The sequence below is a fragment of the Tenrec ecaudatus genome, chromosome 4 (genome assembly GCF_050624435.1).
Source record: "Tenrec ecaudatus isolate mTenEca1 chromosome 4, mTenEca1.hap1, whole genome shotgun sequence".
In the NCBI taxonomy this organism is placed as follows: Eukaryota; Metazoa; Chordata; class Mammalia; order Afrosoricida; family Tenrecidae; genus Tenrec; species Tenrec ecaudatus.
Window position 1 is genome coordinate 10,303,186 of NC_134533.1, and position 14,609 is coordinate 10,317,794.

The 14,609-nt window shown below is 50.0% G+C and overlaps 1 protein-coding gene across 1 annotated transcript in view; it reads left to right on the forward strand.

Annotated features, from left to right (window-relative positions):
- Positions 1–14,609, forward strand: part of STX5 (syntaxin 5) — a 31,264-nt gene that overhangs the window by 635 nt on the left and 16,020 nt on the right. Inside the window, exons 2-10 of the mRNA XM_075545574.1 lie at positions 138–381; positions 1,529–1,599; positions 1,732–1,787; positions 1,897–1,967; positions 7,338–7,454; positions 7,535–7,591; positions 7,766–7,847; positions 8,308–8,414; positions 8,570–8,691. Coding sequence (XP_075401689.1) covers positions 157–381; positions 1,529–1,599; positions 1,732–1,787; positions 1,897–1,967; positions 7,338–7,454; positions 7,535–7,591; positions 7,766–7,847; positions 8,308–8,414; positions 8,570–8,691 — 908 coding nt within the window. The 5' untranslated portion in view covers positions 138–156. The remainder of the gene's footprint in view (positions 1–137; positions 382–1,528; positions 1,600–1,731; positions 1,788–1,896; positions 1,968–7,337; positions 7,455–7,534; positions 7,592–7,765; positions 7,848–8,307; positions 8,415–8,569; positions 8,692–14,609) is intronic.

A 14,609-nucleotide genomic window follows, 5' to 3' on the forward strand; every position in this document is an offset into this window, starting at 1 on the left:
CCAGCCTCCTGCTGCGTCCCGGGCCCGGGTCTGCGGTGGCGAAGTGCGGGCACCAAAGCCCCAGACGTGGCTGGTGGGAGGGATTTTCAAGAGAGGGGGGGTCCCCCTGGGGAATGACACGCGCCCCTCCACCGCAGTCCGAGGTTATGCGTCTCAATGATCCCGCGGAAACGCTACGGCTCTAAGAACACGGACCAGGGTGTCTACCTGGGGCTCTCAAAGACACAGATCCTGGGCCCTGCAACTGCTGGCGGTAGCAGCAGCGACATCGCCCCTCTGCCCCCCCCAGTGGCCCTGGTCCCACCCCCTCCCGACATCATGTCCTGCCGGGACCGGACCCAGGAGTTCCTGTCTGCCTGCAAGTCCCTCCAGAGCCGTCAGGTAAAGCAGGCCCTGGGGTGGGGAAGGTGGGGAGGTGCCGGGCCCCAGCAGCGTTCACTTTTGGGGGACCGTGATGGTGAGGGAGGTCTGGGTGCCCTGCAACATCAGAGGGCAGGGAGCCCCCTGAGGGTCGCTCAGTGCTGATGTGGGGAGGGGGGAGCCTGGTCAGGGCCCTCCTGTATGTAGTTTAGAGAAGGTTGAAGAAAGAGCCTTTAGCTGGGAGGCATGCACTTTGAATTGTACCTGCCAGCTGCTTAGTGTTAACCCAGGTGGAGAACTTGAAAATCTATTTGGACCTCAGTTTTTCTGTCTTTAAATGAGAGTTGTTTTCTTGATCAGCGATTACTGTCAAAATCACTTGGAGTGTGTCAGTCACGATTTATAAATCCAAGTGGGCTCTGGGTAACTCTGGAAATATTTGTCGTGTTCAATAGTCATAAATACAGTAGCAGCCCGTCCACATGATCACCAAAGTCTTTCTAATTAGACAGCAGTCTTAAAACCCCAAGGAGCAGTCTGACTCCATCCACATTATAGGGTGGTTGGCAGTCGGAATTGACTTCACCAGCAGTGGGTGAGTGGATGGGGACTAGGGTGACAGTGCTGCCCACTGCCATTCAACCCTGTAGGACAGAGTAGAAATGCCCCACAAGGTTTCCAAGCCTGCACCCTGAAGGGAGCAGACTGCCCCGTCCTTCTGTCCTGGAGCCTCTGGTGGGCTGGAACCACTGGCCTCATAGCTAGCAGTTTTCCTACATAACCCACAGTACCACTGGGACTCATTTCAGCGTATTAGCTATCATTGATTAAATGTTTACAGTACTCGGGGACATTTTGAAGCCCCTCATATACCCAGCACTTGGCAGCTGCTGTGTTATGTAAGCACAGCAACAGTAGGAGGTAGGCCAATTGTCTGTCTACACTTTGGAGAAGAGGAAATGGAGGCCCCCATGGTTAAATGGCTTGGCCTCGGTCTCAGCGACTAAGTGGTAGAATCAAGCTTTGAATCCCGATCCTCCTGGTAAACGTCGTGGTCTGATTCAGGGCCTCAGCACTAGAGAGGTTTAGTGGGCGCCGGAGGAGCAGTGATGTCTGGAAAGGGGCTGGGGAGCTAAAGGCATTCCCTCTTCCTGCCATTGCTTTGCAGAATGGAATTCAGACAAACAAGCCCGCTCTGCGAGCTGCCCGGCAACGCAGTGAATTCACCCTCATGGCGAAGTGAGTTGAGAGACTTGGTGGGGTGTCTGGGAGGAGGGGCTTTGCCTCGGTTGGCCCTGGCTGTGCCAGAGCTGCTGTGAGCATGGGCACTCCTGCCCTTCCCCTCCTGTTCTCACTCATGCTCCTTTGCAGGCGCATTGGGAAAGACCTCAGCAACACATTCGCCAAGCTGGAGAAGCTGACCATCTGTGAGTGCTTCGGGATCTCCCCGAGGTGGGGTAGGGAGCCAGTGAGGAGCCTTACACCCTGGGTCAGTCTCTGACCTCACCTGGCGTGGCTTCTCATTTGTCCCTGCAGTGGCAAAACGCAAGTCCCTCTTTGATGATAAAGGAGTGGAGATTGAGGAACTAACGTATATCATCAAACAGGTGAGTGGCTAGCCACTGGTCAGATGGTTTCTTTCCTTGCCCATGGCCACGGAAGCCCAGAGAAGGTTCCTAGAGCCAGCCTCCAGTGTCCTGAGTTACCTACACTTGCAAAGAACTGTGCTGGGCACACTCGTGAGGGAGGAGCCCTTTGTCCGGGCTTATTGTTTAGAAGAGGTATCCACCCTGTCAGCTCCTACTTCAGTGAGTGTGAAGCACATGGTACAGAAAAGATCTTTCAGGAAGGTCAGTGAGATTCCTTGGGGCTTCTGGGAAGGGTTATACAAGGGGGTACACCCCAAAAAAATCCCTCCCCACCCCAAAGCTATGTATTTTTTTTGGTTTTTACAAAACAACCTTATCACCATCCAAGTATTCTCCATTTACATTTACTATAAATGTCAAATCTGCGATTCCATTCTTGGAAACATTTTTCAAACTCATCTTGCTGGATGGCTGCCATGAACCCCAAATGCACTACAAGTAGACGTTTTCATCTGTTTGGGAAGTTGACGGAAATATTAAATTTCACCCCTTTGAAAAAAAACAACACTGTACACTTGGGTTTTCCCCAGAGTGCTGTCCTTCTAAGCTGTGTTCAACATCACAACAGTGTCTGCGGCATTTTCCCCACAAAATTTCACAGCCATACGCACTTCGCTTAGATTGGCATCCCAAAAAGTGAGGTTCAAGCAAAACCTCACTGCTTTCATGGGCAAATTCACTGTGACCAGAGAGAAATGTCCCAGGTGACACCACCGGGTGCACTGACTCAGAGCAAGTTGTTCGAGCAGGAAAAAGGCGTACCATGAAAGCTTTATTCTGCTTCTGGGGGGTACCCCTTGTATAGTGGATATAAAACTGATTTCACTGTTGGAAAGCATGGTGGGAGACTGAGGAAACAGACTCTCCAGCAGCAAGGCTTAAAAGTGGGGGTGGTGGTGTCCAAGGTTCAGACTTCCTTCCAACTTTGGCTCCACTGTCCTCTGCTTGGAGCCCTGCCCTCACTGTCCAGTCCCCCAAACTCGATTCTCTTCCTTCCTTCGTTCTGTCTTCTTTCCCCCTAATACTCTCCAGAATTACTTTGTTTATTATGCTGATTGTTTGCCTCTGCTTCTGCCTCCCTATCCTAACTTCCCCCAACAAGGTAAGAAGGTAAAAATAGAATTACCATAAAGGAAGAGTCTTTAACCGCTTCCTTTTTCCAGAGACATAGCCTGAGTGTCTGTCTAACAAAGTCAAACCTAGAACATGGACATTCCTGAGCACCTAATTGTCCTAGTGCAGAACCTGTACACAGACCAGGAGGCAATCCTTCAGACACGCACGGTCTAAGCTTCATGGTGTAAGATCGGGAAAGCTGAGGGGAAAAAGCAAACCGGAAAGGTGTGGCTCAGGATTATATCGTTCCCATACTTACTCAGTCTATGTGCTGCAGGTAGACTAGTGAGGAAGAATTTGGCATCAGGCTGGGAGGAAGACGCATTCATTCACAGAGTGTATTATGCAGATGTGAGACCAGTAGTCAGTACTTAACACAGCCCTGGTAGCCATAACCCTGTTAGTGATGTATCATCAATTCTAACCTCTATTGCCTGTGGTTATCATCTCATTTTGGATGGAGTTCTCTGTTACAGGATTAAGGTCAGATGTATTGTCTCCACCCTAGAAAGAGGTGTGAATCAAGTCACCAACTTTTGTTTCTGGCTGGTCTGTGGTCTGCAGAAAGATGAAAAACTGCACCTCTGTATTAGAATGGATCCAATCAGAAGCAGGAACACAGAAATCCCAGGACCATCGGAAGAAGAGCAGTCAGGGAGCACTCTGAGATCTCTGCCAATAGGCACCGGATGCTGCGGCACAGAGACCTTGGGACAGAGCCGAGCGAGGAGCCAGGCCGAGACCATAATACGGAACAGAGGAGCAGGGCCCACGAGGAGACTCAGGCAGAACAGTGGACTGGCTTCCTGCATGGACCACGGGGCTGAGCCCTGGAGAGACTTGGCTGATGGCTGAGGGGAGGTGTGGCATCGGACCCGTGATTGTAGCTTTGATTTTTTTTCTGACCTGAGTTGGGATGATAGCCTGTTACCTTCTCAACTAAAACCCGATTCATGGTGAGTATTGTCACGGGAGGAACCATTGGCGCCCAAGTAAAGAAGGGTGGAGGGTGGAGGCACGTCTGATGTCTGCATCCCGACCGTCACTGTGGCCCCCGTTCCACGGTGAGATGCTGCACGTTGCTCACTTCAAAGTGACCACACACTTCCGCCTTTATTATGGATTACAATTCGCTGTCAAGAAAAATCCTCACCACTGGAAATCGGACCCGTAAACATTGAAAAATGAAGAAAAGATTGAAGTTGTCAAGGATTTTATTTTACTGGACTCCACAGTCAACATACATTAAAAAAGTCCAGACATCAAATGATATATCCCACTGGATAAATCTGCAGAAGGCCTCTTTAGAGTGCTAAAAAACAAAGATGCCACTGAGGACTAAGGTGCCCCTGACCCAGGCCATGGCATCTTCATGGCCTCGTGCACGTGCGCGCTGGACCGCGAACAAGGAAGAAGAAAGATGGGCGATGCCTTTGAACGGAGGTGTTGGCTGTGAATGCTGAACATACCAGGCACTGCGTGGAGGATGAACAAATCTGCCCAGGAAAAGTACAGCCCGCCCGCCTGCCCCTCGGAAGCATGGATGTGGAGACTTCATCGCATGTACCTTGCACATGTTATCATGTGGGACATCATGCTTGGTACAGTAGAAGTCAGCAAGAAATCTGAAGACCTCCGTGAGAGGGGTTAACCTAGTGGGTTTCAGACGCAGCAGCAGTTGTCAGGACGGTGCAGTGTGCTCCCTTCTGTTAGGTGAAGGGACTTCAGAAAGTGGAAATATTCTATTTTAATCCCGTTTTCTCCTACAAACTTCTTGAAAGTAGACTCACAGGGTCACTATGATTTGGAAGTAACTCGGTGACACCTAGCAGCAGTAATATACAGCAGGCGCTCCGTGGGTGTTAGCCAGGGGTGGGGTCACCCTAGACACCTTGGGCCTCAAAGGGAATCTTAGGATATTGTGCCATGGAACATGGACAGGGCAGAAGAGCGGCAGCCAGGGGAGGGCTGCTGTGTTGTCCATTCCACAGATGGTGGCAGAGGCCCACGGGCAGGCCTCTTCAAGAGGGACTGAGCTGGCCCTCACTATTGGGGCATCGCGTCGGCCTGTAAGAACCAGCTTCCTGGATTCAGGCAGATCCCTTGTCCATTACTTATGTTGTGACCTTGAGTGACCATCTAGCTATTCTGGGTTCCCATCCTTTTATAAGTAAAAGTCAATATTTTTTTCTTTTAATCATTTTATTGGGGCCTCGTACAATTCTTGTCACAATCCATCCATCCACCCGTTGTGTCAAGCACATTTGTACATTTGTTGCCATCATCATTCTCAAAACTTTTGCTTTCTACTTGAGCCCTTAATATCTGCTGCTCATTTTCCCCTTCCCTCCTCACTCTCCCCTACCTCATGAACCCTTCCTAATTCATAAATTATTATTTCGTCATGTTACACTGTCTGACGTCTCCCCCCCCCCCTCTTCTCTGCTGTCCCTCCCCCAGGGAGGAGGCTATATGTAGATTCCTGTAATCAGTTCCCCTTCTCTACCCAACACTCCCTCCACCCTCCAGGCACCGCCACTCTCACCACTGGTCCTGAAGGAGTCATCTGTCCTGGATTCCCTGTGTTTCCAGTTGCTGTCTGTGCCTATGTACATCCTCTGGTCTAGCTAGATTTTTAAGGTAGAATTGGGATCATGATAGTGACGGGGAGGAAGCATGTAAGAACTGGAGGAAAGTTATATGTTTCATCGTTGCTACCCTGCACCCTGACTGCCTCATCTCCTCCCCACAACCCTTCAGTAAGGGGGTGTCCGGTTGGCTACCATTGGGCTTTGAGTCTCCACTCTGCACTCACCCACATTTTCAATGGTATGATTTTTGTTCCTTGATGGTTTGATACCTGAACCCTTCGACAGCTCATGGTCACACAGGCTGGTGTGCTTCTTCCCTGTGGGCTTTGTTGCATCTGAACTAGATGGCCACTTGTTTACCTTCAAGCCTCCAAGACCCCAGGCAGTATTGTTTATACTGGAGTATAAGCTGAATTTTTCAGCACATTTTAAATGCAGTTGTTGCAAAATTAGGTGCCTTGGCTGACCTTTGGGTCGGCTTGTACTCTACATACGGTACCTACATAGTAGAGGTACTGCAAGGACGCATTTGCTTATTTTTTCAATCCCTCCCATTACTGAGAGTCTTCTTGTGCTAGAATTTAGTAATTTAGATAACATACAAGTAAAATGAAAAACAAACAAACCCAGCTCAGGTAGTGGTAAATTCTATGGAAGAAGTAAACAGAGTACGTTTCTGCGAGCGAAGGCAGCTGTACTCACCACTGCCGTTGAGTGGATTGTGACTCCGACAGAGAGATCCTGTAGGACACAGTAGAATTGCTCTACAGCCGTGGTTCTCAGCCTGTGGGTCGCGACCCCTTTAGGGTCAAATGACCTTTTCACAGGGGTCGCCGTATTCATCACAGTAGCAAAATGACAGCGATGAAGGAGCAACGAGAATAATTTTATGGTTGGGGTCCCCACCACATGAGGAACACGTATAAAGGGTCGAGGCATGAGGAAGGTGGAGAACCACTGCTCTTGATTCTTGAGACGAGGACTCTTCACGGGTGCAGGCAGTCTCACTCTCTGGTGGGTTTGAACTGTCAACCTTGTGATTAGCCTCTGCCAGTAAGGCTCCTAGGGTTGCTTTAGGTGGGTGATTGAGGCTAGCCTGGCTGAAGAAGGCACTGGAGACCTGTCGGGGAGAGGAAGACACACGGATATGGCCCGGTTGGCCTGGCTGTGACACTAATTCATTGTGGGTGGTTTCACTCTTGCCATCCTTGTTAAAAAGCATTCCAGACAACCCCCTTCCCTTTTCCTGGGTAGGACCCAGGTGATTTGTTGGTCAGCACGCTCTGGCCCGGCGATTGGCCTTTAGCAACGTCTTTAGCCATGAGCATAGCCCTACAGAGTGGAGGAGGGAGGGCGGTGGGATGGAGAGGAAACCAAGTCAGTCCTTTACAAAGGAGTGAGGACTTGTTTCCCCTTTCTCACCATTCTCAGCAGTGACTGAGAGCACACTCCGGAACATCCATGTTGGGAAATCCCAGCAGGCCCTTCCAGTCTGAGGGCGATACCTGCCTTTCTGCTAGCAGCTTCTCCTCTGCCTCCCTGCCAGAGATGTCCCTTATGAGCAAGCCAGTGGCTGAGGGCCCTGGCTGATGCTGAGTGTTTGCATTGTCTCTTCCACCAGGACATCAATAGCCTCAACAAACAGATTGCCCAGCTTCAAGATTTTGTGAGGGCCAAGGGCAGCCAGAGTGGCCGGCACTTGCAGACCCATTCTAACACCATCGTGGTCTCCTTGCAGGTGAGCTAGAGCTGGGAGGGAGGGCGACATTGGGGAGGCAGGTGTTCCCACCTCTGGCTGATCGCTTCACTCTCTCCTAGTCCAAGCTGGCCTCCATGTCCAACAACTTCAAGTCGGTTTTGGAAGTAAGGACAGAGGTGAGAAGAATCTCTGGTGGGGGGGGGCGGTTTAGGGCCTTGGCGGGGGGTGATGGGAAAGAGGGCACATGGGGGGGGGGCGTGGGCAAGAGAGTCGTGGAGCCACCAGGAAGGATCTTCTCAGCATGGCCCCTTCCCAGAGGCCTCGGGACTCCGTTTCTCTCCCGACCCTAGAATCTGAAACAGCAGAAGAACCGGCGGGAGCAGTTCTCTCAGGCCCCCGTGTCAACCCTGCCGCTTGCCCGAAACCACCTGGGTAAGTCGCAGGCAGTCGGGAAGCCCTTGGCAGGCAAGGCCTCGCCGTGATTCTGCTTGCAGCGTCCTCGGGGCAGATGTCCACGGGAGGGTGGAGAAGCCCGCAGAGGGCTCCGTCCCGGCCATGCACATGTCAGTAGGCGCTTTCACTCAGAGCCACATGTGGTTCCCACTTGGGGAGCGGACTCCGGGAAGTCGCAGAAGAATGGCAATAGCTGACATTGTGTGTGTGCTTGCTTTAACTGTAGCCCTCACTTGACCCTCGTCAGCCCCCATTCAGAAAGCTTCTCCTACCATCCCTTGTTTGACAGATGAGGGAACTGAGGCTCACTGGGATGAAATGGTGTGCCCAGGGTCACCAGGCTCGTCCATGGCCGAGCTGACCTTCAGCTCCAGAGCCATGGCCTCCGAGCCGAGCCTACATTTAACCACTAAGATATGCTGCTTCTTTCCTCCCCCAGGGGGTGGTCCTGTGGTTTTGGGGGCGGAGCCAAGTGCCTCTGGGGATGTGGCCATCGACATGATGGACTCTCGGACCAGCCAGCAGCTGCAGCTCATTGACGAGCAGGTACCCAGGCTCCGAGCTCGGGAGCGAGTCACTCAGCTTTCCCACATGCAGGGGGGCAGCTCCTCTTCCGTCCTCCATGGCCCATAAGTGGGGGGCCTGTGACGGAGGCCGCGTGGAGCACTCACTGTGGTCTTGTGTTCTCTGCTCCCCTGTAGGATTCCTACATCCAGAGCCGAGCAGACACCATGCAGAACATCGAGTCTACAATTGTTGAGCTGGGCTCCATCTTCCAGCAGTTGGCACACATGGTTAAGGAACAGGAGGAAACCATTCAGAGGTGAGACGCTCCCCCTCTCCAGGCAAAGGAGCCTTCTCTTCCCTGCAGCTTGGCATCCTGTCAGTCCCCAGGGACAGCTCCACCTGCTGCGTCCACTCAGCAGGTTTTTGGAGGCTCTTTTCCATGGCAGGCATCGCTGTAGGCGCAGGGATACAGCCGTGGCTGGACCAGGAAAGTCTGTCTGGGGGGAAGCCAGCCCCTCACAGGTTAAGTAAGCACAATGGTGTGGTTGACAAATATGAAGATTATAGTAAGTCATAGAGAATGAGAGAGAGAGAGAGGGGAGAGTCAGACACACTTCATGGCAGCCTGCTCACCTGTATGGCCATTATCTCAACAGCCAGATCCACGCACAGCACGAGAGGGCAGGGGAGAGAGCTGGAGAGAGAACAATTGATTGATAACTAAGGCTGATCTATCTTTGGGGGTGTGCGTGTCTCCTGATTACAGGTAAAGATATATATCACAGGAAGAGGATGTATCATGGGCAAGACGAGCAGTAGGAGGGGATAGACAATGGGCTTAAGTGTAACAGGAAGGGGATGAGCTACGGGTGTGCACATGATAGGAGGGGAGGGACTAGGGGTGTACATGTGACAAGATGGGCAGACCCTAGATTCATGGTGGTGGCCTAACCTTGGTCACCCTTGAGTGGGCTTGACCTAGCTGGGCTCTCCTTCAGGGAAACAGACTGTCTGCTTCTGAAGGGAGAAAGAATCAACCATGTGCTCACTTTAAGGAGGCACAGCTTTAGGGGAGAAACCATGGAAACGATAGACAACCGCAGGAACATGCACTCAGACTATGTCTCCAACTACCAGAGTGACGCTCTTCCTGCCCTGGAATACTGGTCTTCCAGATTCCCTCCGTACCAGTCGGGGTGTAAGTCCCAGACGTATTTCCCTCAGTGCTCGTACCCCACATTCCCCCTCTCCGTATGATGCTTAAGATCTAATGGTGCCACAGGGGCAACATGGTCTCTCTTCACATCTCTCAGCTTCCTATAGAAGCGGCACGAGACCGCGAGCATCAGAGTTATAATGATAAACAACACAGTCAGACTGGAACTTCAGCGATGAGAGATGCTTTGAACCCAGCTCACAGGTCCAACCCTTCCATGCCATCCGCCAATTGTTTAATCATATCAGAGCCAGGGGACCCCTCGAGCCTGTCTTTGAACATATATAGAAAATATCCTTTTTTAGCTGGTCAACATCTAATGAAATGTTTCCCTTAAACCCTTGCAATTGTTTTCCAATCAGATCCCAATCATGCAATGTCTTATATGGGTAAGGAGTTATGCAAAGATCCAGTTACATTCCAATCACATTTTTTTAAAAACATTTTATTAGGGACTCATACAACTCTTATCACAATCCATACATACATCAGTTGTGTAAAGCACATCTGTACATTCTTTACCCTCATCATTTTCAAAGCATTTGCTCTCCACTTAAGCCCTTTGCATCAGGCCAATCACATTTCAACATTAATTGAGAAGTCCAAAATCTTGATCTTTCAGCAAAAGAAGAGTCTGTTGTAACAGTCCAGTCACTGTTGAATAAAGTGTTCCATTGTGATAGAGTCCAGAGTGTCCCTTAGACAGCGTCAGCAATGGAAGACCTAGCTCAGCAGGCAGCGATCGCCATTCTCAGGAATCTGCGAGGTCTTGGTGTTTTGAGTAACTTCAGTAGCAGGACAGGGTCAGGTCACAACATCAGCTTCCCTCCTTCTGGGCCTTGCTGGCTGAAGAGGAACCCACCTATCTCCTTTGCCTGTAAAAACATAAATAGCCCTCCCTTTGGGTGTCAGCAACTTGGAAACAGAATCATGGTTAAGATTGGGTGGTCTATTCGTCTCCTCTTTGTCCATCTTTCTCCAAACATGGTTGCATCCTTCTAAGGCGGGGAGTCCACCAGCTTTATTCTGCAAAAACAAATGGATGGCCCTTTCTCCAGGTGATAATGGACCGGGATCCCAAACACGATTCCCATCTTCCTGGGACTGCTTACTGTCAGCTTTCTCTGTGGAAGTGAAAATGTGTTTATCTGCCCTAATTTTGTTAGAAATTTTAGTAAGGAGAAAATTTTTTCATTGAAAAATGACCAAATGAAATGCGTCACACATAAGATTTCTCTTCTTCCCCCTTCTGTTCTAACAATGCAAAAATTAAAGTACTGCTAGCAATCTCACTTAATTTGCTAGGTTTTGAGCCAGTAAAACTGTTGCAGGCAGCTAAGTTTGGCATATATTTTGGAGAGACAACCTGGGAGAAATCTTTGTTTCCTACATCTCTCGTACACTGTTTGTAGCGTATGTATGGAACTGGGTAGGGAGGGAGGGGGCAGCCATTAAAAAGAATTGGAGAGAGAATTCAGGTAGTGAGGGTTGCTCAGAGAATTCAAGCAGGTGGCATAGTAAGAAAGTACCTAAGTCGGTAGAGGAGATGGGGTGCGAGAGGGATCCAGTCAAGCAGAAGGGAGAGTGGTGGGTGGTAGGAGCAGCTGGAGCAAGGGCCTTAGGTAGGACAACCTTGCTGTCTTCTGGAATCGAGAAGCCAGTGTAGCTACAAAGAGGTGAATAGGGACAAAGAGGGAGGGAGGCAGGGGCCAGGGCACACAAAACTTAGCAATAAAGTCACTGCAGGCATCTGGCCACCAATGGGAAGGCTTCACTCTGGAGCTCCTGCTACTGCAAGAGGCATTTTCTGTTGTGCTGTTCTCTGGCTCTGGCTTGCTTTCTCTCTGTGAGTCAGAAGAGGGTACCGCTATGGATGAAAGAGACAGCCATCCCTGCCGTTGTGATATTTCTAATTTAGTAAGAGAATACATATGTACTTCTTAAAGTATAACGAATATGTTTCCTAGTGTGCTGCTGTTGGGTGCCATTGAGTCAAGCAACCATATGTGCAACGGAACAAAGCACTCCCCAGGCCCGCGCCTCCCTCGTGCTCCTTGCTGTGTTTGAGCCCATTGTCACAGCCGCTGTGTCAGCCCCTCTTACTGAGCGTGTTCTCTTTCACTGACATGGCTTTATCGAGCGTGCTGTCCATCTGGCTGGCCCCTCCAAGGGACCTGCCCAAAGCCGCGGAACTCAGTCTTGCTACCTCAGCTTCTGAGGAGCGTGCGGGCTGCACGACTCCTCCTGGCAGCTCAGGGCACGCGGTCCTTCCTCTGCCATGCAGGGTCTGGCCACTAGTCTCCGCGTCGTCGGCATCCAAAGGCGTTCACTCTCCAGTCTTCCTTATTCCTGGCCGAGCTTTTCATCTGCGTGGAAGGTGGTTGAAACTACCATGGGTTTTACCGAGAGCAGGTTAGTCCTCCGAGGGCACCACACTTGTTTCTCCCCATGTAGCCTGGGATTGCTGGATGGTTCGGTCGTGATGAGTTTTGGTTTCTTTCTCTGGACGCAGAGTGTCCATGGTGAAGCATTAGTCTTTGGTCTTTAGCAGGAAGTATGTAAAGTCCTCTCTGCTCTCAGCAGGTGAGGTGGTGTCCTACGTGAGAAGCGCTGTAGATAAAAGTAGGATAAGGTCCACTTGACTAGCAGCACTGGATTTGGAGGGGCAAATTAGAATTTTCAGTAGGATGGGGTACAAGAGTCACTGTGGTCCTATCAGGAAACAAGGGGACACTTCATGGTGTCAAATCAGGAAACGCACGTGCCAGAGCTGCGCTGCGTCCTTTCACCATCCTTAAGATAACCTGGACCATAAGGGACACAGCCTAAGGCTTAGAGGAAGGCCCATTGACAACCTGGGATAAGCAAAGGACACCACTTGGCTGTACACAGAGGACCTGAAGCACTTCTGCTGAAGTTAAAAGACAGCGGCCTTCGGTACAGATTACACCTCAACCCTCAGAAATGGACTGACAAGTAACAAAGATACACAAGGAAAAGATGGAAATTATCCAGGTGTCATTTTCCTTGGATCCAGAATCAGTTCCCATGAAAACAGCAATCAATACTGTTAACCAAGGATGTGAAGGACTTACCTAATGGCAGTTCTGGAACAGTGCTGACATTGGTTAAAGAAGACTGAAGGGCAAGATGCGGCATGGGTATGGATTAGAAGCGTTAACTGTTGTTAAGATTCCAATACCGCCTCATTCGATCCACAGATTCAACACAGTCATGATCAAAATTCCAACCGCCACCTTTACTGAAGTAGGAAAATCAATGCTCAACTTTATGTGAATGGCAAGAAGTCTTGAGCAACTAAAACAATGTTAAAAGAAAAAGTAGAAGAGCCCATCCTGCTGATTTTCAAATACACTATGCAGCTACAGTAATCAAAGCAGCCTGGCTCTGGTATAACAGTAGCTATCAGACACACGGGAGAGGCGGGAGAGCCCAGGGGTGCCTCGTTTGGGCAGCGATGCTAATAAGTCCATTCAGTGGAGAAACAAGACTCCTCAATGGACTTGCTGGGAAAATTGGACTTTCACGTGCAGAAAATTGAAACAGGATTGTATCTCATAGCATAGACTAAAAATTCAAAATGGAATGAAGACTTAAATGTGCAAACGAAAGCTATACAAATCTGTGAACCATAAATAATGTCAACATTGTCAGGGCCAACTTTCGACAGTGGATTATCTAACATGCACAATAGCAAAAGCCACACACGAGCCTTACAAAAATGGAACACTTGCTCGTGAGACTTGTTCTCCAGTGTTCGTTGCAGCAGTGTTCACAATAAAATGTCCTGTGTGCACTCATAGTGGATCGCCGCTCAGCCATTGGACAAAGAATGAAGCTTGGTACACGGCCGTAGCATGGGCAGCACTTGAAGAAACGCTGAGAACGTGTTCCCTGAAGGACAAATACCGGATGACTTCACACAGAATACGAAAAGGGACCAGAGGATGGCATCGATTAAGGCGAGCTCTGTGCACCCGATTGCTGTCAGTAGGTTGTACGCCTGTAAATAGTTGTGTACGCAGATGTTGCATTTTTCTTCCCAAGCTACTTTACTAAGAGCTAAGCTAGATAATCCTACCATTCCATAGTTGAGTCACATCAAGCAGCCTCATACAGTTGCTGCCAAAATCAGTTTCATAACATTCTCTGCCCTCTCACACTCCTTGATAGCAGCTCCCCTGTGTCCTCTCTCCCCACCCCCCAGGGAGCGGTGTTTTGAATGGTGGTGGTAGAGATGTCTGGCCGCTGAACTTCCCCAGCCAAAAGGAGAAACAGCAGAGTCAATAGCCCAAGGCTAATTCCTGAGGTTGAGGTCAAATATCCTTCCTCTGTCCAGCCTTCTTTTTTTTTTTAATCGTTTTATTAGGGGCTCATACAACTCTTATCACAATCCATACATACATCAATTGTGTCAAGCACATTTGTACATTCACTCCCCTCATCATTCTCAAAACATTTGCTCTCCACTTAAGCCCCTGGCATCAGGTTCTCATTTTTCCCCTCCCTCCCTGCTCTCCCCTCCCTCATTTACCCTTGATAATTTATAAATTATTATTTTGTCATATCTTGCCCTGTCTGACGTCTCCCTTCACCCACTTTTCTCTTGTCTGTCCCCAAGGGAGGAGATCACATGGAGATCCTTGTAGTCGGGTCCCCCTTTCCAACCCACCTTCCCTCTACATTCCCAGTGTCGCCACTCACATCACTGGTCCCGAAGGGATCACCTGCCCTGGATTTCCTGTGTTTCCAGTTCCTATCTGTACCAGTCTCCATCCTCTGGTCTAGCCAGACAGGGTGCAGGGTAGCAACGATGAAAAATACAACTTTCCTCTAGTTCCTAAATGCTTCCACCCCCCACTATCATGATCCCAATTCTCCAGCCTTTCCCAGTGTTGACAACCATGCCAGTCTCGACTTCAGCGTTGGCTTCAGTAACTGGCTGAGTCAGTAAGCTAGCTCTGCCAAGAAGTGCCAGGAGTAGCCCCACTCCACTA